This window comes from Papio anubis, chromosome 3 (assembly GCF_008728515.1).
Source record: "Papio anubis isolate 15944 chromosome 3, Panubis1.0, whole genome shotgun sequence".
NCBI classification, from domain to species: Eukaryota; Metazoa; Chordata; class Mammalia; order Primates; family Cercopithecidae; genus Papio; species Papio anubis.
In genome coordinates this window covers 6,848,949-6,876,922 of record NC_044978.1, presented here as the reverse complement: position 1 = coordinate 6,876,922, position 27,974 = coordinate 6,848,949, and the positions used below count along the sequence as shown (strand labels likewise).

General features: G+C 46.2%; 1 protein-coding gene across 4 annotated transcripts; it reads right to left on the bottom strand.

The window, feature by feature from the left end:
• On the bottom strand, positions 1-27,974 carry DCTD (dCMP deaminase). 4 transcript variants are annotated; one of them, XM_031664157.1, is made up of 6 exons: positions 27,703-27,974; positions 25,917-26,031; positions 25,371-25,506; positions 4,424-4,540; positions 2,965-3,061; positions 1-1,373 (listed from the first exon to the last, which is right to left on the bottom strand). In XM_031664157.1, the coding sequence occupies exons 2-6, from the start codon at positions 26,022-26,024 to the stop codon at positions 1,295-1,297; spliced, it is 537 nt and encodes a 178-aa protein (XP_031520017.1). In that variant the 5' UTR covers positions 26,025-26,031; positions 27,703-27,974; the 3' UTR covers positions 1-1,294. The 4 variants fall into 4 exon arrangements, with proteins under 4 accessions (XP_031520017.1, XP_031520015.1, XP_031520014.1 ...); XM_031664155.1 differs by having other exon boundaries at positions 27,680-27,872; XM_031664154.1 differs by lacking the exon at positions 27,703-27,974 and adding an exon at positions 27,500-27,517.

Below are 27,974 nucleotides of genomic sequence, written 5' to 3'. Positions count from 1 at the left end.
TGGCAAGGTAGATTTTAATAAGATTTTAATATTGGTAAGGAGCCAAATTACAGAATACCCTAGAATGTGGAATACAAAATCTCAGAGACAAAATAAAAACTCATGAAAATATAAGAGCACTTTAAAAAGGTAATAATCTTTAGGATAAAGAAAGCCTTTTCTCAACACAGGTACTGAGCATGTTTAATAAAAATGAAATGAGATTAAAGGGGCACAGCCACATGCTCCCCGCCCCGCGGTGATTAGGAAGGTGATGTTTGTGTAGATGAAGGCATGGAGCCAGGGCACAGAGGAGCTCTGAACACCAATAGTGCTGCAATAAACTGTCTCCACGTGGGCGGCATTGCTCACAGTCCACTTCCGGGACAGGAATTAATGTTCTCTCCAGTTGCAGAGGGGCTTGTCAATGAACCACGCTGGCATGCGGAGGAGGGGGCAACATGTCCACACCCGGGACCCCTCCCATCCACAGCCCCAGCTGCCACCACGGCAGGGCATGGGCTTTGGGGGTAACAAGGAGAGATAGGCTGTCTCCTCTAGGAACAACTCATTATTCAGCTAAACGAAATGGAAGAGCTCCATGTGACCAACAAACCCAAACTGAGCCAAAACAGCAGGGGGCCCCACCCCCAGAGGGATAACATGCCACCACCCTGGGTGCAGCGGGAGAGCAGGGATGGAGGCAGTCTTCCTGGTTCAGTTACGCTCCTCGTCTGTCAGGACAGATGTGCCGCCCTATCTCCGATTCCAGGAGGGTGGCTGGGGGTTTCCCTCAACTCCGCAGCAAAGACTTCAATGCTACTGTCATTTGAGGCCTCATTTTCTTCCAAGGGCACTATATGCCATGCTTCACTTGGGCCAGATGTTCAGATCAGTTTGTCTGCTCGTCCCCGCTAAGAACACAACAACAATTATTTATTTGTCCTTCCAGCACATGTAGCAGTGAAGAGAGGCTGCCGGATTGCAGCGGATCACAGACAGCTGATGCTCCTCTGAAGAGCCACAAGCATCCCAGCCAGCCGGGACACAGGAAGGGGAAGCGCCCTTGTTCCAGCCCTGTGCACCAGGCCACCACAGGCTCCCCTATTTTAAACCCTAAATCAATAGTTCAAACAGATGTAGATTCTATGTGACAGGAGAGACAGTAAGGAAGATTTGAGGCTTTATATTCTTTAGATGTCTACTTTTGCCGTACTGGCTAGTAAAAAGTTATGTGTAACTTCAAGATGAAAGGCATTAGCAGCTTCTTAGAAGAGGATAATCCCAATCTCCTGGCGATTTAATGAGATGTAACTCACTGAAGCTTTTGACTTGGTCTGCTGTTAATTGAATCAAAGTCAATGACAATCTTGCTGCACTTCGGTGTGAATTTCCTAAAAATAAAAAAAACAAAAACAAAAACAAAATACAGTTATTATCTGGTGAGTAGTTACAGCAATTTGTTTACTTTGGCTTAACTCGTATTTTCTGTGCAGAGAAAAAAATGTCCTGGGATTCACTTGCTACTTTATCTCTATAGGAGCCAATTATAGTGCAGCCTAGAGAGAGAAACACGGACCAGAAAAGACTAAGACAAAAAAAGATGCGTGGGGTAGTGTGGTTTGTATGGTTTCCAGCTATCTGAGTTCATGAATTAGTGGGGAGTCAAAGGATTTCTAACAAGTTAGCTGCACAACATGGTATCTGATTACTAGCTTTCCCATCAGATTTATCTTCTTTTCTAGAAAATTTTGGCAGCCAAGTTGGAGTTGCTCTAATGCAAAAAAAAATAGTAAATTCTCTTTTGCCACTTATACATAGCAAAAAACGACTACCTTTAGTGAGGAGTAATTTTTCAAATTACGTTCTAATAATGCAAACATAAAATAAACCAACTTTTTCTTTCTTTTTTTTTTTTTTTGCTCATTAACTTTTCACTCATTCCTCATTACTTCTACAACAATTAAAAAGAAAATATTTGGGAACAAAACAAATTCTTTCAAGAATCACTGAACAAGAAAGTAAGTAAATAATTTGAATTTAAAGTCTCAGAAAGCACCACAGTTGAGTTCATGAGATACGCTGAGCCATATTCCTAATGACCAGCAGAGGGGGCCAGGCACGTCACCTATGACAACGGTCCCACCGCTGCTGAACGCCAATACCATGAAGCGCTGGAAGGCTATAGAGTCCCAACCGAATTTTCTGCCATGAATTAAAGGTGGTTGAGCTTACTTGCAAGTAAAATATACCTCACAACCTTTTCTTAGCAAAGACAATCATAAAAACCGTAAGACTTCAAACCTCAATGCAAAATGTTGCTGTAAAAAGAATTCCCAGGTGGCTCACACTTGTAATCCCAGTACTTTGGGAGGCCAAGGTGGGTAGCTCATGAGATCAACAGATCAAGACCATCCTGGCCAACATGGTAAAACCCTGTCTCTACTGAAAATACAAAAAAATTAGCTGGGTGTGGCAGGGGAGGCTGAGGCAGAAGAATTGCTTGAATCTGGGAAGTGGAGGTTGCAGTGAGCCAGGATCACACCGCCGCACTCTAGCCTGGTGGCAGAGACTCGGTCTCAAAAAAAAAAAAAAAAAAGAAAGAAAAGAATCCCCAATCTTTCAATCTGGCAGGCTACTTCCATCCTAAATTTTCTATGCCAAAGTTGTTACATTTGCAAAATTTACCAAGGTTTGGCGTTCCCATTATAAAACTTGTGAATGTTTACACTTCTCACTTGAATAATTAGTCTAACTCCTGAAAAGTTCCTGAAATTAAAGTACAATCATTAAACAAACTGTCTTCAGATTTTCCTGTCACTGCTCTTAAATATCTACCCCTATAAGAGTCTTTAAATTCTTATGCCCTTGCATTTCTAAAGACACCTCCAAGTGTGGAAGTCAGGCATCACAAGGAGGAGACAAGGTCAAATACGGCTCTTCATCAGCCTTCACCACCCCCTGCCCTGCGCTCTCCCTGCTTACCGGAACGTCACCCCAGCCATATCAAACAAGAGCCTCGCAGCTGTTGCCTCGTCACTATCATGGTATTTATCAGACATGAAAATAACTTCTTTTATACCTGTAAGGTAACAATGGGAGCTCCCTTAGTAAACGCACATACAGATGCTGCAAAAGACAGGCGGAAGCGGCTGGAGTGCTTTTAGTGTCTGTGATTAATGACCTTTTCCGAGTGTGCTTGCAGACAGTGTCCAGTCACTGAAACACATATCTCCCTCTTTCTAATACAGCAGAGGGCGGATTATATCTAATCTTCCCTCCAGTCTTCATGGATTTTTTTTTTAAAACAAATGCAAAGGGAAAACATGTCAAGTAGTCAAGCCTTGATCCGATTAACCAATTTCCATTACTACAGGTAATCAAATCATCTTTATTCACGAGGTAGCTTCTCTTACTAGTGGGAGGACTAATGGAGGGAGTGGGGGCTGCTGGCAAATCCAGAGGTGGGCACCACGGTGCTTCCCAGCATGGCTTTGCAGACCACTTCGAACCAGCGCTACAGAGGGCAGATCTGTTTTCTTGTCCTGATCTCAGCAGGCAGCGCTAACTTGGGAGCCAGAAATCCTGAAGGCCGCTGCTCCACCAGCCTCTGAAGGGAGAGGAGGCTGCGGCGTGGGGCCCACACTGCCCGGCCCACAGGCCCGCTGCCGCCTCCACACCTGAGCACCGCGAGGAGAGCTTCCCTGGAACGGCGACAGCGAGAGCGACAGCGAGAGCGAGGGAGCCCACGCGACTCCTCAGGACCAGCAGACTGCTTCTGCTCTGAGATCCACGGGGCTGGTGATAAACAGCCCCTTTAAACCACACATCTCGCTAAACATGATCAGTCTTTAAATCTCCAGCCGAGAGATTTATGGAGACAAAGTGTAGCTGAATCTCAGATGTGACAGTTTGCAAAAGGTGAAATATTCAGAATACAGTGGTGTAGATTTATGGAAACTGTAACATAAGAAAACCTGAAAGTAGTGCCATTTGGGTCTTACGACATTTATATGCCAAGGTATGTTGAGATCCTCAAATATCTACCATGTATTAAATACAAATTAAAACTTCATACAATCTCCCAGCTGACCTTGTTTCTGACAGAAGTTCATTTCTCTCCCTCCCCCCAATCTACGCACAATATGTCAGAGAACAGTAAATTGACAGTAATTATATGCAATGCCTGTGTTGTTTTTTGGCAGCTTGCAGTTTAAGAAGTTGCAAACTAAATTAAAAACATGCTAAGAATCACAGAGGATGCAATTAGTCTTAGAATACCTGGCACCATTCAAAAACAAAACACGGGAAATATCTTGCAAAGTTGATAGTGCAATTAATTTAGATTGAAACAATGGCAATTTAAGATCAAACACATCAGCAGTGAGCTACTGGTGAGCAGGCAGCAATGCAAATGTGACAAATGAAAAGACCCGCTTCCTACCTGCCTGGATGATGAGCTTAGCACACTCATTACAAGGGAACAAGGCGACATACATACTACAGCCTTTCACATCGGTCGAATTTTTGTTCATGATGGCATTCAGCTCGGCATGGCACACTGTGGGTTTGAAAGGGAAAGAAAGAAAAACTTTGGTTGCAGCTGATGAAGAATTTACTAAGTGTTAACACATTCCATTCCCCGCTCTGAAATAACATATAACAGACTCAAGTAAAAAAATTGATTAGAAATGGCAAGTACTAAGAATACCAAATGAGGCCCACATGGCCTGGCTGTTGATGAGCAGTGAGGCCTGAAGGCACCTAGAGCGGCCAGGACCACGAGGTCACGCGCCTTCCCCACCCTAAGCGCAGCTCCACTTCACAGCTCCACCAGACCCTGGGGCATGAAAGTGCCCACCTGAGCTGGCTCACGGGCGTGCTGACTTGCTCACACGGGGAGGTTCACTGTGGCCGTTAAGAGGGCTAGGGGATTTTAAGAGCAAGAGAATCAACAAGTGACGAAGCTGAGCGTGTCCATCCTGAGAGATCTGCTTCACCACATCGTGCTCAGCCCACATACGCACAAGGAGAAACGCCAGCAGCCAGACAGGGTCTCGTCCTGTCGCCCAGAGTGCAGTGGCATGATCATAGCTCACTGCAGCCTCGAACTCCTGGGCTCAAGTGATCCTCCCGACTCAGCCTCCCAAGTAGCTGGGACTACAGACATGCCACCAAGCCCAGCTAACTTTTTGTATCTTTTGTAGAGATGGAGTCTCACTGTGTTGCCCAGGCTGGTCTTGAAATCCTGGCCTTAAGTGATCTTCCCATCTTGGCCTCCCAAAGCTGTGGGATTACCGGTGTGGACCACCATGCCCAGCCCAGTTTTTTATAAGAAAAACATTCATCCACTGCAATGGCAATGACTAGTTGAGTTCTTGACAGACCAGTCCATTCCACCTGTGATCCCAGGTCACATCCGGACCTGCCTGAGTTCAGAGTCAAGAGGATCCCCTTCCTCCCTCTCTTGAACCTGGCAAAGCTAACGCACACCCCAGGTCCAGCTTGCCTAGATGTTCCCACTCCCTAATCCACAGGGGACGTCCTCCTTGAGTGGGAATGAGTGGTGCCCGCAGCACAGACCTGGGTTTGACTCCCTCATCCTGCCCAGCAGGTTTCTGGATGGCCGTCTTGTATCGTGACCGAATTTTCCTGGGTGTGATCTAAAACTCTATGATAAACTCCTAACGGCAGTGACTTGCAAACCCCTCTGATACCAGAACACCCTTAGGCACTTCCAAAATACAGAGATCTGTGCCCCACGCCTGCAGAGTGTCATGGCCTGCGCTGTGGCCTGGGCTTGAATTTGTAAGCGATTCCCCAGGTGATTCCAACGCACAGACAAGTTCCGGAAGGAAGCACTGCCTTCTGGCTCCCCTGGCATCCCAACACATGCTACGCACACAAGTGCTAAAACAAGTATGTGTCAAATGAGTTAATGAATGACACCTGGCCATGGCCCACATCACACAAACCACCTAGAATATAAACATGGGGATCTTCAAGGTCTTCCCTACCCTCTGCAGCCCGCCAACCTTCCACACGTAACACTTGCTTCCACGAATTTTGAGGCTTTAAATGAACAGTGGCCTAAATTTATGGTGCTCATACATTTCAGTCCTGACTCACTTGCCTCATCGCTGATCATTTACTGAGCACCTACTCTGGGTCAGAGAGATGAAGGCCTGGCCACCCTCCCCAGCCAGCCCCCCGTGTTCGCGTGCAGCTGCAGCCACCTCTGTGTGCCTGGGTCCCCCAGCAGCAACGCAATGTTGCAGGCGTAAGGCTGACCAAAAGCTCTCTCAGGAAATGTTAGGAAGTATTCATTTTTGTCTACAAATTCCATGTTTTAGGAGGTCTCAGTCCTGCCTAAAACTGAGCAGTCTCTGCTGGTATTGCAGGAAAATCGAAAGAGGCAGATAAGCTGTGCTTCACTGACCACAGCCCATCAGAGAATAATCCTCGCTGGCCAGAGTGACCAGAGCCATGCCCCGAGACTCCCAGGTCTCATAAACCCTAACAGCATGGGAGGACAAGGAAAGACAAGAGAAGGGTGCGAGGGCCCATGCTTGGGAAGGTGCAAGGTGTGGCCACATGGGCGCTGGCCTTGGAGGGGCTCCCGTGACCCCTTCTCCCCTTGTGACCAGGATACTCCAGAACTGGGTTTCACGCTGCTTGGTGTTAAAAACGATTACGTGTAATTGTTTCTTTTATTTTCCCCTTGACGGCAGAGCCCAGCCTAGGTTCTTTGTAACTCCCCCAGAGTCTAATGTGATACCATGAACATAATGGGTGTTAAATATTTATTGAATGAATAAAGGAGGAAATGCAGATTCCAATTATTGATGGTGACGTTGGGAAGTACTCAAAGTCCTCTTAAATTCAAATATCAGAAATATGCCCTCCTACCTAATAAATAATTTTGATGGCGCTGGTATTAATATTCAGAACTACAGAGCCTCTGCATCTGTTATGAAACACTGTGAGAGCATCCTCTAAGAACTGTCACGCCGACTGCAACAAGCTTCCTCTACTTCATCCCAGGCAGTTTGGGGCAAAATGTAACAGTACAGGTCTGGATTCATTAGTGAAAATTACCATATGAAACAGATTCTCTTGGGCAGCATCTGACATCCCTGTGTATAGAGGGCGATTCATAGAAATAATGCACAAGATTATAAGCAGACTTCCTTTCTTTTAACCGAAAAATCACAAGATGAAGAATGTAAAGCTTCTTGTTAAAAATACGTATATAATATATGTATCTGATTAATATTAAAAATAAATATAAAAACCATATATATTATATCTGAAAATTAATAACAGCACCATCAAAAATTATTTATTAGATGGGAGAGCATATTTCTGATATTTGAATTTAAGAGGACTTTTAATGTCACCATCAATAATTGGAATCTGCATTTCCTCCTTTATTCATTCGATAAATATCTAACACCCATATATATATGTTTATATAGATATAAAGCTACTGGGCAATATGAACAATAGTGTGTCGGGCACACATGAGCCTCTAAAAGGACAATCCAAAATCCCACATACACAAGACTGGACACTGACAAACAGGAAACTCAAGCGTTCAGCAGAGGGTGTAAGATCAACCCCATCCTGGTCTCTCTTGCTGGTTCTTGCCCGCTTCCCCAGACCCCCTCAGCCCCGTCTGATATCACCAGCTTGCCCGGAAGCCCCAGCCCAGAGGAGCACCTGAGGCCACAACCCAGCCCCGCCAACTTCGCAGCTCCCAGCTGCTGCCTGCTGTGGTCCTGAAATCCAGCTTCACCTTTGTGGCTGACACTCGTCTCTCAGCTCCAGGATCTCCACAGCCCTGAAACTCTGACCCTCGCTGTCCCCCAGGCCGCCCTGCACTTCCTTTTGGGCCTGTTCCACCTGAGGAGACTGGACTCAGCCAGGCCTCGGCCTCCAGACTGTCGTCAGAGAGGAAACTGGGGAAACGAACTTGATGACTTCCTCCAATTTGTTTAAAGCAGGTGGGTCAGAGTCAAGTTTGGGAACTCATTTACTTGTGTCGACTGGCCACCGACACTGGTCAAATAACAGGCACCTGCCAAATCCACTTCAGGCCACAAAGAGCACTGGATGCCTGCCTGGCCTGTGACGAGCTCACGCCTGCCCTGGCTGGCCAGACCGCCACAGGCCAAGCATCCTCCCCTCTGGACTCCCCACCTCTGCCGGCGAGTGTGGACAAAGAGCTCTGCAGCAAGGGGCGGCACGAGGGATCAAGGTCCAATTTGCTGCTTGGAAGCTGGATGACCTTCCACAGGGTGGCTGAGCACTCTTGTAATTTGCAGGAGTGACAGTGGATCCGGGAAAGTGCATTTCCAGCTAACTAAATAAAAGCAATTTAAAAAATACCAAGTACAACCAATGTTTGTGCTTTTCTCCTAAGGTTTCCAGTTTCATTCCTCAATCCTCCAGAACAGGTGACTTTCTCTAAAACCAGCTTTCACTATCAAACACGGCCTCCTCTCCCCAGGCAAACACAAGGCCGTGCTCCCAGCCCCTCCCGCCCTCCATCTCTGACGGCTGCCGCTTCTCTCTGCTCGTTTTTCTTCTCCTGAAAGCAGGTATCCTTAGTCCTTAGTCTAGAGAGGTCATCCTGTCAGCCTTGTAGGACTCTTCTTTTCCTCCTTTCAAGATGAAATCATCCTATCTACAACTGTTACTACAATTTATTTTTCAAATAACTGTCTTCTGGCCGGGCGCGGTGGCTCACGCCTGTAATCCCAGCACTTTGGGAGGCTGATGCAGGTGGATCACAAGGTCAGGAGTTCAAGACCAGCCTGGCCAAGATGGTGAAACCCCATCTCTACTAAAAATACAAAAAAATTAGCTGGGTGTGGTGGCGGGCACCTATAATCCCAGCTACTCCAGAGGCTGAGGCAGAGAACTGCTTAAACCCAGAGGGGCAGAGGTTGCAGTGAGCCGAGATCGCGCCACTGCACTCCAGCCTGGGTGACACAGTGAAACTCCGTCTCAAATAATAATAATAATAATAATAATAATAATAATAATACTAGTCTTCTGACTCCGTAAAGCATACATAATCTCCGGTTTTGTCTAAAACAATGTTTTTCAAACTGCAGGTCATGAAATCAGTTCAGTGAGTGACACCAGCTTTTTCTTCTGTTTTAATGAAACAGGTAAGAAGGGAAGGATAGAGATCAGAATGGATCCCACACACAACATTAAATACTATTCCTAAAAATTATGTTTCAGGTGTCAACTGTGTTTGCTGGGTCACCACGTATCTGCCAATTTCCGTGGTGTAGACATTTTTCACACAGCCAATCTCCCACTCCCAGCATGACGTGGACTCGGGAAGCAATGTGCCCAGTTGACCTGGGAAGCAATGCACACAGTTGACCTGGGAAGCAGTGCGCCCAGTTGACCTGGGAAGCAATGCACACAGTTGACCTGGGAAGCAGTGCGCCCAGCTGACCTGGGAAGCAATGTGCGCAGCTGGGTCTGATGACCTCATGGGAGCCAGCTCCACAGGCCACTTGAGGGTCTCGTCATCATGAAAACCCAAGATCTCTTCTGGGCTGGAACCTTTGGATTCATCTGCTCTCTTTGGACTCCTCTGTACTCTAAAACCTCTCAGGACTACCACACACTTGTGTTCAACTTTACTTTTCTGTAGGTCCTTTTATTTTTCCTGCCTTTGTGGGCACTTCCCAAGGTAAAATACTGGTTTTTGATTTTTCTCCCATAGTCACTGACTTTTTATTTTTGAATTTTGAGTTTTGCTCTTCTTGTCCAGGCTGCAGTGCAATGACACGATCTCAGCTCACTGCAACCTCCGCCTACCAGTTTCAAGCGAATGATTCTCCTGCCTCAGCCTCCTAAGTAATTAGGATTACAGGCACCTGCCACCATGCCCAGCTAATTCTTGTATTTTTAGTAGAGACAGGGTTTTGCTATGTTGGCCAGGCTGGTCTGGAACTCCTGACCTCAGGCGATCCACCCGCCTTGGCCTCCAAAAGTGCTGGGATTACAGGTGTGAGTCATCACGCCCGGCCAGTCACTGACTAAGAATCCATCTGCTCATAGAGTCTCAGACACCAGATCCACCTGTAAAACCCTGAAATCTGAAGTCTAGCCATAATTGCCCATCTTCTCTCCAGGCCTTTTCTTTTGGGTGGTCGGGGGCTTCCATGTACCTTTCCTCTATGGGTTAATTACCTCTTATCCAAAATGCTTAGGAGCAGAATTGTTTCAGATTTCAGATTTTAAAATATTTGCATTATTCCTATCAGGTAAGCACCCCAAATCCAAACATTTGAAATCCAGAGTGCTCCATGAGCATTTCCTTCGGGTATCATGCTGGTGTGCAAAAGATTTCAGATTTTGGGCCAGGTACAGTAGCTCATGCCTGTAATCCCAGCACTTTGGGAGGCCAAGTCGGGGAGATCGTTTGAGCTCAAGAGTTCAAGAACAGCTTAGGCAACATAGTGACAGCTCATCTCTACTAAAAATAAAAAAACTTAGCCAGGTATGGTGGCATGCACCTGTAGTCCCAGCTACTTGGGAGGCTGCCTGAGGCAGGAGGACCACTTGAACCCAGGAGGTCAAGGCTGCAGTGAGCTGTGTTTGCGCCACTGTACTCCAGCCCAGGCAACAGAGCAAGACCCTGTCTCAGAAAAAAAAAAAAAAAGTTTCAGATTTTGGATTTTTGGATTTGGCATGCTCAACCTGTACAATAAACATACCACAGATATTTGACAGCAATAAACGAAGGAATAAATTTACCTTTCCCTAGAGTGAACATTTTGGTTGTGTTGCCTGGATGAACTGCAGCAAGAGCTACAAATATATCCGAGAGCAAAAACTAACCAAGAAGTAATTGTTAGTTTTTATATTAGTAGTAGAAGTAAGAACCAAGTATTTCAAAGATACAGTATGTAGGAAGTATTCGTAAGTTAGTCTAAATTGTAAAAAAAAAAAAAAAAAGAAAAGAAAAAAAAAGAAAGAAAAGAAAAAAAAGATAAAATGTTCAACCTAGAATTACACATTTACACCTAAGCAATAAGTAAATTAAATCTGCAAACACTACATATATATTTGATAAGCACAGAGTGACATACAACTCTCCAGTTATTCCCAACCTTGTTTAAAAGGAAAAGAATCAAATGTTGAAAATATCAGATTAATGCTTAGAAGGTCTTTGATTGCCAGAAGAGACTCTCTGTTTCAGGTAATTATAAGAGAATTCATATGCTTTAGTTTTTTTTTTTTTTTTCTTTTCTATTACTAACTGTCAGAATTCAGAACTGCATTAACCTTGGACCATGGAGAAGAGACTGTATAATTAGAAAACTGTATTTTTCAAATTCTCTCTTACTAGGGCTTGATTAATCCTTACTGTCTCATGTAGGCGGTTCTCCAGAAGTTTGACAAATTAACAGGATATATTCCATCCTTGGTTAGATTTAAGAGTTCAGTGTTTTATAGATTTGACTTTCACCTCATCTGATATAAGACTAATACAATATCTATTTTAGACAGTAGTATTATAAGGTTACTCAGATAGGTTTGTTTAAAAACCCTAAATAATGCTAAAAAAATTCTAATTGCTGCCCAAATAATTTAGCAGTGATAGTGTTATTCTACCCTCAACTGATCTTCATCTGCTATGGAGACGTGACAGAAACTACTGGGGCCGGAGAAAATTTGGAGTCAGGAAAATGAAGATTCTGATCTAGTTCACAACTCATTTTTAGTGACACAGGATTTTCCTTAAAGAAAACGATGTCCTTAGACCTGAGGGCTGTTCTGCCAAGGCTGACCTGAACAGGTGGCAGCCTGGTGTGGCGGCTCCTGCTAGGGTCAGGGTCAGAAGGCCAGGCATGGAGCGCCTGCTGCCACTGAGAACAGGCCTGCAATGCCTTCTGCCACCACCCCAAGCTGAGCCGTTCAGAGCACGGACAGTTCTGTTCACTGACAAGACAAGGGTCAGGACTCAAGCCAAGAAGCGTCTGCTCACTGCCTTCTGGAATGAAAAGGTGGGAAGCATCACCCTCTATTATTTCTACTGGGTTCCTACCCTGCAATTAACAAGTGACATGAAATGGCATACCCAAGTTCAAGGTTGACCTGTGCATTAAAAAAAATAACTCAATAGTAATTTACAGGATCTTCTACTTCCATTCTGATGACAAAGCTTTTTGTCATTACTTCCTGAAGTTAGGGCCTAAGTGTTTTTACTTCTGGGGACCTACAGTTATCAGAGTTGCTAAACCTGGACACGTTGTCTCTGGGAGCACAGGCACTGCTGCCCCAGTCCCCGCTGCCCACAGAGGCCTGATGGAAACTTCCGCTGAGGGATAGGGTACACACTTGCTCCTCTAACTGATCCATCTATGGAACTGCTTCACAGCTTCTGGTATTAAAATGGAATTTCAACTACTTGTTTCTTAATTATTGAAAGATATCCTGACAGGGCCTCATATGTCACTGCCAGCCTCCGGAGTACCTATCCTTCACGTCAATAATTTAACAACAGAATAGCTGCGACAATTAAGCCCCCCACCCACCCCCACCAAATACACTCTCCCAAAAGCCTATAAAGTGTTCCCAATTATGGCTTCCACAAAATCTAAAGCAAAGATTTCTAGAGTTTGGTCCCAAATAATGTCACCCCTCTATCTTATCTCTCCTGCATGAAGTTCCTATTAGTAAAGTAGCAATCTGGCTCATTATCAGGGTTTTCAAATGATTTGAAATAAAGGTGGAACTGGGGAAGGGAGCACCATATAGAAATCAACAGATATCACTTCTCTAAGATAGTTACACAAGGGAAGCCTCTCTGTTCCTCACCCCTCTCCTGGCTCAGGCCCTGTCTTCCTCCTTCCAGCCTGCTGGACTGCTCCAAAGCCTGTGTCCCTCTAAGCCTGCTCAGACAGAGTCCTGTCCCCTACCCAGGGAAGCAGCCCTTAGTAACAGGGCTGGAGCAAGAAGAGAAAACAGTTTAAAACTCTCCCTGTTTCTCAGGTATGTTCTGGTAAGTTCTGTCTGCACACTGACCCATGCCGGGTGGAGAGCTAACAGGGCTGGGTGTAGGCTGCAGGATGGAGGTGGGTCTGGTCCCTGCAGAGCTCACACCAGCTGGGCTGCAGATGCCCCAGCATGGAAATCAGCAGCGGCCCAAGTGTAAGCTAAAGCAACACAGCCGGACTGCTGAAGGCGTGCTGAGAAAATCTGGGAAACGGGGGTTCCAGGCACTGCTCGCAGGTGCAAGGGGAACTGAATCTTCAAGTAACATGTTTCTGTAGAAAAATGTATTAGGATTACAAATGTCCTTTCAGAACAAAGGGATTTAAATCCTAGGATGTGCCTACACAAAGGTAATACCTTGTTCAAGTTCCAGCCTCTCTCAGCTACAAAGAGGAATAACAATAGCCACCTCTTCCCATCTCGCAGGGTCACACGAACAGCAAGTGAGGGACACCGTAGGAAAATGCTGTGTGAACGCCCAAGAACTCTGCAAACTGGGCCTTTGTCACCAGTACTCAGAACTGGACCCGTTTCCTGAGAAAGAGACTGGCTGGCAGGAACGGGGTCTTCCTGATCAGAGACAGCAAGTGACAGCGCTTCTGCCTCCCCGATCCCGCTGCACCCCACAGCCTACCTGTCCTTGGAATCGAGACACTCCTGCCCCCAGCCCAGCCCCAGGCACAGTGTGGCCTTTCTACTCAGAAGATAAAGTAACTGAGCCCTCCCGCCACGGAGGGACACATGATTCCACCTGAGAGGCATGACAGTGTAAGTCTGTGTGTGAAAATAAAGAGGAGAAACAGGGGTGATGTGAAGAAACCTGCCGCATGCCTGGAAAATGTGTGGGGTCTGTTCTGTTTCCACCTGTGTCCACAGAGGAGGTCTCTGCTGGAAGAAAATGACAGTGAAAAGGAATTCTACCAAGGTCTGGGGAGAAAGTGGTGGGTCACTCACTTAAAAGGCAGCCCCATGCTGCAGGCTGAGGGAAGCCTCCACACCCACGCCATTCATCTCCCCGCGCACGGCCCAGGGTCCTGAAGGCGGAGGCAAGAACTTCCGTCTCCGCTCCTGCGACAGTGCACTCTTGGAGACCCCTGGTTCTGCCTGTCTCCTCTGCTTCCTCCCTACCATGTCCTCACACACTGCCCCCAACCTAGCAGTCAAGCATCTTCTTCAGCCTCAGCCTCCGGACCTGAGAAATAGAAAGACAAATCCCTCTCCAGGAACGCTTACAAAGACTAACGTCTGCCAAGAGCACGGCACAGACGAGCTACCTGCTACATGTGAGTGCTTCCCACGCTCTCCCACCTGTGCGCACCTGAGCCCAGGCTGTCCTGGCCTGCCCAACCCAGCCTGCCTGCGAGAATACCCACTTCTTTTTCCCTCTCTCCCACTCTGCTCCCCATCCCTGTCCCCCTCCTCGCTGCCTCTTGCTAAAGCTGCAGGTGACAACTCACGGCACCCAGGGGAGCCACTTAGCCCCAATGGTAGTGCTCGGGGCTAAAGAGATTTCTGACTGCGGTACGGCCATTATTGGTAATAAAGCCCCCAGAACTCTAATTACGCTGCCTCCCTATGTGCTAAGGGCACACAATCAGGTCAGGAGGAGGAGGATGTGGAAATAGCTGTTCTGCATGCATGCTAGGCCATGCCAACTCCCTTCCCACTGTTCATGTGAAATGCACGCGTGATGCCTAAAATGCGTGACAATAGCACCAAGAGAAACAGAGCACTAATCAGCATTGATAGTACTGTGATGCAAATATGCATTATGGAGCTTAAAAGCCTCCTTTGTGTGTTAATAGTGTTTAGAGGGGAACCGGGCCTGAGCACTGGGCACTGGAAGAGGAGTCGGGATATGTTCTAATTAATTCCAGCTCTCCCTGGCCTGCCTCAGGCAGCGCACTGACCCTGTGTTGGCAGGTAGAAAACGGGAAGCAACAGCCCAACTCGGGATTCTCAAATAAGATGTGAGCTCCTAACACTGCCTTACATTCCCAGGACATTCCTCTCCCACCCCACACAATCACCTCTTCTCTCCTCCCAGCGTCCAAGCTCCAACTCCCAGCTCTCTCAACCGGTGGTGTTGCTTCCTTCCTCCTTCACCAGAATGCTGCAACTGATCACACCCTGCCTTCCCTCCAGGACCCTGTGTCTGCTGTCCTCCCACCGCCCCCCTCAGTCCTTCCTCTTATTACCAACCAGGGTGTCTGAGAGACCGATCCTCACAGCCTGGAACACCTTGCCTCTGTTCCAGATACCTCTATCTCACTCTCTCTGTCTTGGACTATTCCCATCAGCAAACAAACGTCTGCTGCAGAAAAGCAAAATCCAAAGCCAAAACCAGATTTTCCCATCCTATGAACAACGCAGTCCTTCTCCGTGGCCTCATCTCCATTCCAGCTGCCACCCCACTGCTCTGCTCTCTTCTTGGCCACACATCCCAAAGCCCGATCTAAATAAAGCTGTCCCCATCATCTCACCCTCTGTTCTCCTTCAAGTGGCTCCAACGTGGCTTCCAACCCTATTGCTCCTCTGAAACTGTACTTGGCTGAAACTGTACTTGACAGTATCACCTCTGATCTCCACATTGCTGAACCCCATGGACAGGTTTTAACCTTAGGCCTCTTGGCAGCCTCTGACACAGCTGACAGGCCCTCCTTTTTTTTTTTTTTTTTAAGACAAAGTCTCACTCTGTTGCCAGGCTGGAGTGCAATGGCGCGATCTCAGCTCACTGCAACCTCCGCCTCCTGGGTTCAAGCAATTCTCCTGCCTCAGCCTCCTGACTAGCTGGGACTACCGGCGTGCGCCACCACACCCAGCTAATTTTTGTATTTTTAGTAGAGACGGGGTTTCACCATGTTGGCCAGGATGGTCTCGATCTCGAGCTCATGATCCGCCTGCCTCAGCCTCCCAAAGTGAGGCCTTCCTTCTTAAAACACTGCTCTGTGTGCTCCTTCTCATGGGCCCGTCTTTCTCCAACCACCTTAAGCGCTGGAGCCCTCAGGGCTCAGCCACAGCTACGCCTCCTTCCTCTGCTCATGCTCCCTTGATCAGCCACCCAGGTCGCTGACACTGACATACCTGACACTGACACAGACATACCTGATACAGCCAGTCTGGACTAATCCCCACCTCATACACCCACCTGACCACCTGACCCTTTGCAGGGAGCTCTCATGGGCACCTCAGCCTTCAGGTGTCTAAATCTTCCTTGATCATTCCACAATCTTGCTTCTCCTCCTCAGTATGCCTGTCTAGCCGCTGCAGCCAGAACTGTTTGGGGGAGTCAGTCTGCCTCTTCCACCCTTTATCGTGCCATCTTCCTGATGCTGCCCCTAAAATATACCCTATCTCCAGCCAAGCCTCTCCCGCCCCAGCACCCACCCCCTCCAAGGCCCTCGCATCATCCACTGCGTCACCTCCCGACTGGCGAGTCCCTGTTTCCACTCTTGCCCCAGAACAATCCAGTTCATACACAAAACCTGTCCTAGTTTCTTTGGGCTGCTCTAACAAATATCATAAATGTGTAGCTTCTAAACATCAGAAATGTATTTCTCACAGCTCTGGAGGCTGGAAGTCCAAGATCAAGGGCTGGCAGGTTCAGTGTCTGGTCCCTGTCTCATTAAAAAAGAAAAAAAGTGACTACCTCAGAAAGGAATATTCAATCATACCTGTTTATTTCATTAATGTCTACCTCCTCCACAATTAGTCTGCAAACTCTTCAGAAACAGAGTCCCTCCCGTGGCATTCTGTCGACCTCTGCAGAGTGCCTGGCATGTGAAACACATAATAAATGCCCCAGAAGTGTCTGCTCAGTGAACGAACGACTACATGTGACGGTGTCGGAAAAACTCCAATGCATTATAAAACAGAGTTACAATTTTAAAAAGAAAGGAAGATGACTCCAGAGAACATCCCCATCACTGGCAGACAACTGAAACTGGTAAGAGAATAGGTGACTTGTTAGTTCTTACTTTAATTCCTAAAAAGTGATAACTCACATGTAGAAGGAAAAACGACAGAATTCTGCTTCCCTTTATTCACCTAAACTCATAATTAATGGCATTTTGAACAAAGTCTTTTAATTGCAGAATTAAAAAATTCATGCTCAGTTATCATATTCAATATTTTAAATTTACTATGGCATCTATCATTTGAAAGAAGCACAGAGAAAATTTACACCTCCACTAATTGGTTGGCACCGACCCTTCAGACAGTGTCAGCAGAGGGGAGCGTCCATTCCCTTGCATTGCAACTCTCCTGCTTTCACCAGTATCCTGCATTTATCACAGGGATTTCCCAATGCCACACAAGTATCTCGTTTGAATAAATATTGTCATGCTGACTCGTTCTCTAAAGAATTTCTAAAGTCCTTTCTTTCTATTTGGTCTTAACCTCTTGTCTCCAAAGAGTTTTAAGTGTGTCCTATGTAATCATACACTTTTTTTCACTTAGACATAGGATCTTTTTCTTAATTTTTTTGAGACAGGGTCTCTCACTCTGTCGCCTGGGCTGGAGTTCAGTGGTGCAATCTTGGCTCACTGCTGCCTTGGCCTCCCAGGCTCAAGCGATCCTCTCACCTCAGCCTCCCTGGAGTAGCTGGGGCTATAGCTGCACACCACAACACCTGGCTAATTTTTGTATTTTCTGTAGAGACGGGGTTTCACCATGTTACCCAGGCTTGTCTTGAAGTCTTGAGCTCAAACGATCCACCTGCCTCAGCTTCCCAACGTGCTGGGATTACAGGTGTGCACTCCATACTTGGCTAGGATCTTTTTCTTTATTGCTGTTATCCAAACTCTTCTCATCCAATGTCTTTTAATCTGCATGTCTGTGGAGTAACCTACAGTCTGACCGTCCCCTCCTATTCATGCATCCTATCTCCATATGGTTTATATTCATCTTAGAACTGCACCAGACTCTAATCGTTAGAGGGGGGAGGGAAAGGAGCCTGTTTCTATTAATTTATCCATAAGTACACATGCACATTCTCCTGTGGCATTGCCTCCAACAGCTTTTTACAGCTCTGCTTTGACCGAGAACACTTTCAGAACTCCATAAGCTGAGAAAAAGATACTAATCTAATGCCATCGAAGCTATCACACTTATATTTTTCCTTGGAATAAGAGAACTGGAAGGGCCTTCAGTGATAATTTACTTCATAGAGATATTGAGAAATAAATGTCAGGTGATGGCTCTAACAACCCCACAGTCACTGGGCACAAACATAGCAAACCCGGAACCCTTTGGCTCCTCAGGGCGGCTCCAGGATTCTTCTGTGTGAATGTGCCAATTGTTGTTTTAAGCACTATGGGGCTTTACTCAACTTATGTGTGTATTACAGACATGCATATCCCTATCCAGATTTTAAAAAGTCTTCAGAAAGTAAAAGTAAAAAGCAATACAAACATTTGCAAAAATCTCTAAGAACTAGGTTTTATTGTGTATTTCTGGAAGCAAACAATATATTCATATTCTACTTTAATATAGCTAATATTAACAAAACTTCTGAAGGGAGATTCTGGATGAAAATAACTCAAAATACAATAAAGCTTTAGTCATTTAGGCCAATTTCAGAGAAGATCAGTCAAAATCAGCACAACTGATATAGAACAGATCACCAGAATCAAGACTATGCGAGTAATCATTCTCAGGTAACCATACTGAACAGTGATCCCTGTGCTTCTAAGCAAAGACACAGCAAACTTAAAGAAATAAAGAAGTGGCCAGGTGCAGTGACTCAAGCCTGGAATCCCAGCACTTTGGGAGGCTGAGGCGGGTAGATCACCTGAGGTCAGGTTGGCCAACATGGTGAAACCCCGTCTCTACTAAAACTACAAAAATTAGCCATGTGTGGTGGCATGCGCCTGTAATCACAGGCACTCGGAGGCTGAAGCAGAAGAATCGTTTGAAACCTGGAGGCAGAGGCTGCCGTGAGCCAAGATCGTGCCACTGCACTCCAGCCTGGGTGACAGGGTGAGACTCTGTCTCAAAAAAAAAAAAAAAAAAAAAGCAGCAATAAAGAAGGAATATCCATTTGCATTCGGATCATTAATGTGCTCAAATACTTAATACAGCCGTTTTCTAAATTAGTTTGCATGTGTCCCTGACATTTTATCAAAGCTACTAATTTTTCAACAAACCTTTTATCTTGAGAGATTATAGTACAAAGATAAACTTCAGCCTACTTCTGGGAACCTTGGAACGACTATCTTACATTAAGTTTTATTTCAAACTTGTATAAGGTGAACGGATTCAAAAATCACTTTTTATAGAAAGGAGACACAGATGTGTATTTTCATGGGTAGGTCCAACCCCCAAACACTTCAGCTTTTCCTAACATGTGCTCTTCAGAATGAGGAGTTATTTTGTTACTATATGTCTTTTGTAGGTATTCACAATGAAATAGTAAACTCTAGCACTTTAAAAATAATTAATTCTGTAACTATAAAAATACATAAATATCAAAATAAACTATATTAAAATATCATTATTTATTCCTTTCTGAAAACTGTTCATAAACAATTATATCTTAAAGTAAAACATGCTTACATGGAGCTGGTTGATTTTAGGGGGCGGGAGAAGTCTCATATATACACCGGTGTGTTCCTCTGTTTATCTAAAACTCCACACAGTCACACTTGAGTTTGCCCTTGATTCGTAAAAATATCTACTTAATTTCTTTCCTATGCAATTGTTCAAAGGTTTTCCATTGATTATAACAGTTGTTTTGTATAAAAGTCCCTAATTAGACCTGCTGTCGGGCCACAACTACTAGATGGCCAGGCAGGGGAGGGGCGGCAGGAAGCTGTAAGTGAAATTAAATTCTGCAGGAAAAGAAACGGCGAGTTATCAAATTCACGGGCTGACTGACAAAACCAGAGGGGCATTCAATTTCAGGACTGAAAAAACAAATTTGATCTTAATTACTAAGAAGCTCTTACAAGTTGTGAGGAAGTCACAGCTTAAGAAGGATCAGCCTCCTAACTTCTTGATAAATTAGTTTCTCAACACTAACCTTTTGGATGCCAAAGAAATATATCACATGCATGGCAGTCAGGAAAATGTCAGTGTTCAAGGGGGTAAAGTAAATGGCTAAGTAATCACAAAAGTGACATCTATGCATGCTTAACAATATGCTAAGTCTGAAAAATAAAGATGAAATTTAAATAGAGAATTTAAAGAAGCACTGCCCCACACCGGCAAAGGTGTTTAAGATGCTCTGCTGAACTCTTTCGCCTTAATTAATTCCAGGTTTTTCAGCATTTGCCTTCCCAGCATTACATCCTTTTTAGGGTATCCCTGTAGACACAGGAACTGACTAGGGTAACAGCCCCACATCTCCATTTCTGCCCAGTGCGCTCAGACTGAGGCCACCCCCCACTCTTGGGGACATGGAGACTCTGTGGTTCCCTCCCTGGTGCAGTGAGATGCACCAAAACCCAGAGTCCTTCGCCAGCAGAAATCAGCAAGGCCACAAGTGCTGGGCAGCTGGATACGTGTGGCAAGCATTACTAAAAATTCCCATTAGTTTAACAACAGGAACAAGCAAATTCTCCAACTCTCTAATTTGTAAACTATATCATCAAAATTGGTTATGAAAACCCAAGGAAAGAGTGATATCTGAATCACCAAGAGTATTTTACCTCCATTTGATAAAATTGGTATTTTGATTAAATGTGCTTCACTGTAATGAATTCCACAAAGAAAAAGGAATGAAAAACGTCAAATGAACACTTCATCACGGGTTTAGCAGCACCCATCCCCTCAAGAAAATAAAAATCTTCCCAAGTTTTTTAATCTGGTAAATTAGATAAATCTGCTGCTTCCTGGTTTTTTAATTGTCATTCATCTGAAAAGATTCTTAGTATAATAACATTGCCTTCTTCCTGCCACTTAATGTTACTGACATCATATTATCTTTTGGATTTTTCAGGAGAAGGATGGAATAAAAAGCTTCTTTAGCAGAAGGAATTTTCATTTTCCACATTAATACTACATTATAATAAAATAGTTTTATGAAGTTTTGATCCCAAGGCTGGAAGAACAAAAACACCCTTTAAAAATACCTCTCTAGAGACACAGCCCAGGAAAAGCTCCATCTTCCTATTATGTTACAAGTAGTGTGTGTTTCCCTCCTCCCCACAAGGCGTCAATCAGGACTAACGACTTCCGACTTATGGAATTAATAAAGCAGTATTAAGTTGTATGTTACTTGGTAAACTCAAATTTACACAATTCTCAATTCCCTGTCACAGTCCCTTGGGCTGCTACAATAAAGTCCCATAGACTGCGTGGCTGAGAAACAATGGACATTTATTTCTCACGGTTCTGGAGGCTGGAAGTCAGGATACCAGCATGGTTAGGTTCCGGCAAGGTCCTCTTTCAGGGTTGCAGACAGTCATCTTCTCCTCCTATCCTTGCACATGGAAAGAGAGTAACTGAGCTCTCTGGGGTCCCTTTTAGAAGGGCACTAATCCCATTCAGGAGAGCTCCACCCTCATGGCCTAATTACGTCCCCCAGGCCCCACCTCCGAATATCAGCGTATTGGAATTAGGGTTTCAACATGTGAATTTATGGGGAGACACATTCAGTCCACTGCACTCCCCTTTGAAGAAATGTTCCAGTGAGCCATGCTGGCTTTCTGCATGATGCCAGGCACAGGCCACCCCTCCCCGAGCTCCTGATTTCTGAGGCCTTATTTTATGGGAGCCTCAGTCTGATCAACTGCAAAAAAAATGAGACGATGATTGGCATTTCAGTACAGCTGAATTCCTGTGCCCCACAGGAGAGACACAGGGAGGTAGCAGGAAGAGCGCTGACCTTGGAATTAGGAGATGTCACCCTGCATGTGTGACATTATAGAAATTACTTACAAGAAAGGAAGAGGCTTAGATCCTGTGGGCACAGAACCCAGAGACACTACTGAGGTATTGCAAGGGGTCCAAGCATATCCACAGCTGGATAAATCCCATGTCCAGGACATACATAAACTTTCCCCAAACATACATAAATGCTATCCAATTAATAAAGTTCAGATTAACATAAAATGTTAATGATACAAAGTAGTTTTTGTCATTGTGGAGTTTCTTACTCAAAAGATACTAAGAATTTAGTATTGTGCATGGGTCCTGGAAGTTTTTTGGCATTTAAAAGAGGGTCCGGTACATTCAAAAGAGTTAAAAATCATTGTCTAGAACTCGAGATTATCTCTAAAGCTCCTTTACAGGGAGTAACACATCACCCATGAAGTTACCCTTCCTGCTACAGCAGCTCAGTCGCCATTAATGCAGATGAGGAAAGAACGGGGTGAGCTATCCAACTCAAGCCAGGATCCCCTTGTTTTTTAAATTAACCTTGAAAATCTTAAAAGCAAAAAAAAAAAAAAAGCCTTTGCATTTGAGTCAGTTATCAGCAAACATTTCTGTGACATCCCAGGCAAACCAAACATTTACTTCTCTGTGGCCTGAAAATCCTTGAGAAGACAACAAGTATACAGTTTATACACAGTCATTGTCATTTAGACTTAAAGCCCATCTTTACTGTATTATGGCGGTAGTAATACTAAATGCCTTTTAAAAACCATTTAATGCCTTCTACAACTTTTATGGTACATCAAATTACAAGCTTACTCTCGTGAAAGAAAATTGTCCACATTCTAACATAGCTACATATAAATGAATAATTGATAAGTAAGGGCGAAGAGCTTTGAAAACCTAGAGGTATCGTATAGATAATAAGAAATAATGGAGACAGACAACCGGTGCCCAGAAGCTCAGCAGTTATTCAATAAAAAACAATCAGTGAAGGTGGACAAATACCTATGTAGGTTTTTAAAAAAATTCCCTGTAGAAAGGGGCTCTGAAAGGCACTCTCCTCAATTTGGACAAAAGGCAGTGTCTCATAACCAACAAAATCAGCTACACGGAAGTCAGGAGTGCTGGGAAGTCTGGGGTGTGGGGCAGGTGCTGCAAATGGACTGCACGGCCCTTGGCTTCCAGGTCACAGCTTACAGATCTGCTGGGGGCTCTCAGTGACTGAAGAAGGCACAGGTCCCATTGGGAGGCCCGCTCAGTGCCCACCCAGGACCCCTCTGCACTGTCCAACCACGGGTATCTTTTGCACCAGCTTGAGTATGATAGACTGCCATCCCCCAGAATTCCTCCATATCGAAGTCCAGCACAAGGGCCGATATTTCACTGTCTAGACTCGGTGAAATATTGACTGTGGCCGTCACACATTTCAATGCAGATCTTTAACATATTGACCCTCCACTTTCACCATTTTTATATGGGACATTGAACCACACTGTGAAAAATTATCTTTGCATGGACTTAAAAACAACTAATCACTTCCCTTCTTTCTTACCATCAAAAGCTTATAGAATCAAAATCAGGATGACAAGAAGTTTCTCTGAGTCAGTACATTTTTCTAATTAGTCATCCACTACCACCAGTTCTGAAGCTGGGCTGAGAAGACAGTCTTACCCTCCCCCAACTCCGAGCCTCTCTTCCCACTCCTACTAGGGAGGGGTGAGGTTAAATCAAGGATGTGACGATTCGGTCCCCTTCATCCCTAAACTACTTTTCACACCCTGGAAACCCAGACTGCTTTGCAGTCCTCAATTCCTCCTCTCCCTCCAGGTACCTCTTTCCTTTTTCTTTCAAACATAGAGGAGTTGCCCCTAGGCAATTTAGAAAGAAATTTATGGGGCTTATTTAACATGATCGAGGTTCAGGAACATTAGCAAAAATTTATAAATTAGACTAAGTGTAGACTTGGAATTCTTCATGAGAAAAACCCAGAGGAAAACCTACCAGGAGAGTCAGAAGAAAGGTCATAATCACGCCTCGGCCTGAAGGCACAATCTTTCCCATTTGGATGGCCTTACTCTACTTTTACTTCCAACAGTGCCAGTCTGTTCATTTTCAGGCGTAAAATACAGGACCTAACCCTACAAAAAATCAGCAACCTGCATACGCAGCATGATTTGCCTCTTTTCCAGCATTAGTTGCATATTCTCCAAGGAACACAAGGAAAAGTAAAGCTGTGGCTGGACCCTCCCAGGCAATCTCTGAAGGAGTCTTCCCTGGGGCTCAGACAGGCAACAAACTCTAAGAAGCACCCTTCGCTAATTTCAAGGTGAAAATCCAGACAGTCAAGCCAAAGGTTTACAGTTCCACACTTCTAGCTTTTTCTTTTTCTTTTCTTTTCCTTTTTTTTGAGATAGGGTCTTGCTCTGTCATCCAGGCTGGAGTGCGGTGGCGCAATCTTGGCTCATTACAACCTCCACGTCAGCCTCCCGAGTAGCAGGGATTACAGGCACCTGCTACCATGCCCAGTTAATTTTGTATTTTTAGTAGATGTAGCTATGTTAGAATGTCAACATTAGTAGAGATGGGGTTTCACCATGTTGGCCAGGCTGGTCTCGAAGTCCTGACCTCAGGTGATCTGCCCGTCTCAACCTCCCAAAGTGCTGGGATTACAGGCGTGAGCCATCGCGCCCAGCCTCACTTCTGGCTTTTGGTCTGATCACAGCCTACTGTGAAATTGCAGCATCCCCTGTAACTGGAGGAAGCAACTGGATCCTCCATCTCCTGATGTCTAGTTCACAGCTTGCTTCCCGCTTCCCAGCAATGAGCTTGAGCCAGATGTTCTCATCAGGCACGTGGGCTGAATGAAGCCTGCTTCTCATCAAACCAAACCCCGAGCCAGCCCCTGGTTAGCCGACCCTGCTTCCTAGTAAAAAAAGAACCTGCAGAGACACTACGCACATCCCTCGGCTATCTCTGCAAGGAGCTGTGACCCTCTGCAGAGAAGCCAACTATCAATGCTCTGGTGTTGTGCACGCCAGCAGGCTGCCAGTGAAGCCTGCCAGGCTCAGCACAGGCAGCAGAGCCCCGGATCTCAGGGCCAGCCTGTGTGACCACTACCATGCTTCTCTCCGTGGCTCTCTTTGGAACTTAAGAGACAAAGCCAGGAAACGGGGGTAATTCAGTAGGATATTTTTCTTTCCAGCTGTTGATGACGAAAGGGAGATGCAGTGGCCGGATCTCGGCTCACTGCAAGCTCTGCCTCCTGGGTTCACGCCATTCTCCTGCCTCAGCCTCCCGAGTAGCTGGGACTACAGGCGCCGCCACCTCGCCCGGCTAGTTTTTTGTATCTTTTAGTAGAGACAGGGTTTCACCGTGTTAGCCAGGATGGTCTCGATCTCCTGACCTTGTGATCTGCCCGTCTCGGCCTCCCAAAGTGCTGGGATTACAGGCTTGAGCCACCGCGCCCGGCCCCAACTTTCTTAATTAGGCACTCGCCAGGCTGTGTCACTAAGCAGAATGGGACATAAAACATGCCCTACCGTATGGGTATTTGGTGTCCAGCTTATTCTCTGCCGTCCTACTCCAAGGCAATAGGTCGTCACTGCACCCATTCGGCATCCCATTGTACCCGATCCCGACAATCTTGTTTTCTGAATTCACAATGCAGGCGCCGACCTAGAAGGAAACATGCCCAAAGGCTTGGTGCCTGCAACTGGCTGGTCTGCTGCTGGGGAAGCAGGGAATAAAACCAGAGGGACTGCAGAACTCAAAACAGATGCACAGCTGCTACAGGTGCTGAGAGCTGTCGATCTCCTTGCCTGTTTTTTTTTTTTTTTGTGGCAGTTCCCATAAGCCAAGGAAAGTGCACCCCGGGTCCCAGAAGGGGCACGAGGGGCAGTTAACAACGGCATGTGACAATTTTCTGTCTCACAGGAAGAAGTAAGCTTGTAGAAATGCAGCACAAAAGGCAGACCGACCCTGCACTTTCAAGTTGACAAGTGTCCACTGAATCTCCCCTTTCTGCTCATGTGCAGGAATCTCCCTGCCTAGGAGTATCTAAGCATTCTCCTGGGAAATTCATTTACCTGGGAATTTGGATCTTTGCTTCTCTGTGCTGATAAGAAGGCCACAGCCATAAAATACTCAGGCCATTCCAAATAGTCATCCCGTTTCTTGCAGGAAACTTCACTCATGTTGGGTCTAGAAGAAAAGCGTGACAAAGCAGAAGTTGAGAGGAAGCATTTTAGTAAATCTGTTTTCCAGTTCAACCCAACCACACTGAACCTTTAGATGTCTAAACATGGGCAACTTGAGCTACATTTATCAATCACAAATCACAACACATGGGCCCTAAACAGTCTCTGGTCTTAAGTAAAAACTTAAGAAATTTCCTATTTCAGAAGTTTGAGTTTGGCACCTATAGCTTCACATTCCCCAATATTTTATCGGTTTACTGCTTTCTCATAGGATTTTTTATGCCAGCCTACAAATTGTTCTGTCCTTTACCTATCTCCCTTACAAAACGGAGTCAGCACAGGAAGAGGGTGGAAATAAGAAATATTTATTGATCATCTATAGATTCCAGACATTGTTAAAGTTTATATACATCATGTCAGTCGAGCCTTACTCCTAGCTAAGGTAGACAATGCCATCCTACCTTACAGAGACTCAGAAAACTTAGGTAACTTATCCTAAACCACACAGGATTATTATCCACGCCAGATGGATTCAAAGAAAACATCTGAAGCCTTCCCAACTCTGATATTCACCAGATAATTTTTCCCTTCCCTTTCCCTTCGTTCTCCAGATGGGACAGAAGTTATCAACTCTGAGTAATGAATTGCATGAGAAGAAACTATGAAAAATGTCAAGTGCTACTCCTAAAGCAAGGTTTTTGGAACTGAGTTTACAAGGGGCAAGCACAGGCTGTCTACAACAGGGAGAGCCCACGAAGGGGGTCCTGGAACTTCAGGGGAGTGGTCGCTTTCAAAAGGAATGAAACAAGGGCAAGGAAGGAAGACACCACAAAAACAGGGTGGGCAACACGGAGAAATCTTGAGAAAGGCAAGGAATATGGTCTAAAGCAAGGCGAGGATTTCCCAAAATTTCTGTTTCAGGCTCCACACTTTACTTAGGCACATGCTACAGTGCAGGGCGGCAGTGCCTACGACTAGATGCAGTGGAGAGTCGGTGCTGGGAACCATGGTCACTCACTGAGAAGCCTAACAGGAAAAGACAGGTGCTGGATCAGCCTGGTTTCCCACCTGGCTTAAGGGTCAGCATCTATCATCGCTGTGGGGTGCTAGAGAAGTACCTACTACATAGGAGGGAGGGGGAGACATGGGGGGGCGAGGGAGGGGGAGGAGAGGGAAGGGTCCTGCTAATTCCCTGGGCACCTTCCCCTGGCATGGCTGAAAGCCCACTAGAGCCCTGTAAGGACTGAGGCCCAGCTGTAGAAACAGAGGGAACTGGAGATTGAGTACAGCGATTCAGGAAGACACATTCGGTCACCGTCCCAGGCACACCCCACGCCGCTCGCAACCCCGTCAGCTCTGATCCAGGGCCCACACCCGGCATTCCCACCCCACACACGGGCGCAGGAAGGGATGCGATGTTCAGACGCCCAGCACCACCTCCCCGGGGCACTCCGAGGGGGCCGGCCTCGCACCCGCCGAGAAATCGACCCTGGAGTGACTTCCGGGACCCCGAGCGCTCCCACCCCGCCCGCATTCTCCGATCTAAAGGCTGAGCGCGGCCGAGGCGCCCCCAGCGTCCGCGGCCCCGGCCCAGGCCCCCGCCCGGCAGCCGGTGCCACGTGGCAGTGGCTAGGGGCGCGCGGGCAGCGTACCCGCACGGCTGCCCCCCGCCCACCATCCGGTGCCCGCTCCGCGCGCAGGCCGGTGCTGGTCCCCGCCGCCGCCGCCGCGCTCAGGGAAGGAAGTGGGGAGAGGAGGCGGGGCCGCCGCGGGGCCGGAAGAGGGCAGCGGCCCGGACGCCGCGCGCTCGCAGAACGGCTGTCGGCCGGGGACCAGGGCCCGGAGCTCTCACGGGAGGGAGGGAGGGTCGCACGCCGCGAACACGCTGCTCGGCGTCGCCGTACGCCTCGCAGTCCCCGTGACGCAGCCCGCGGTCCGGCCGGCGGT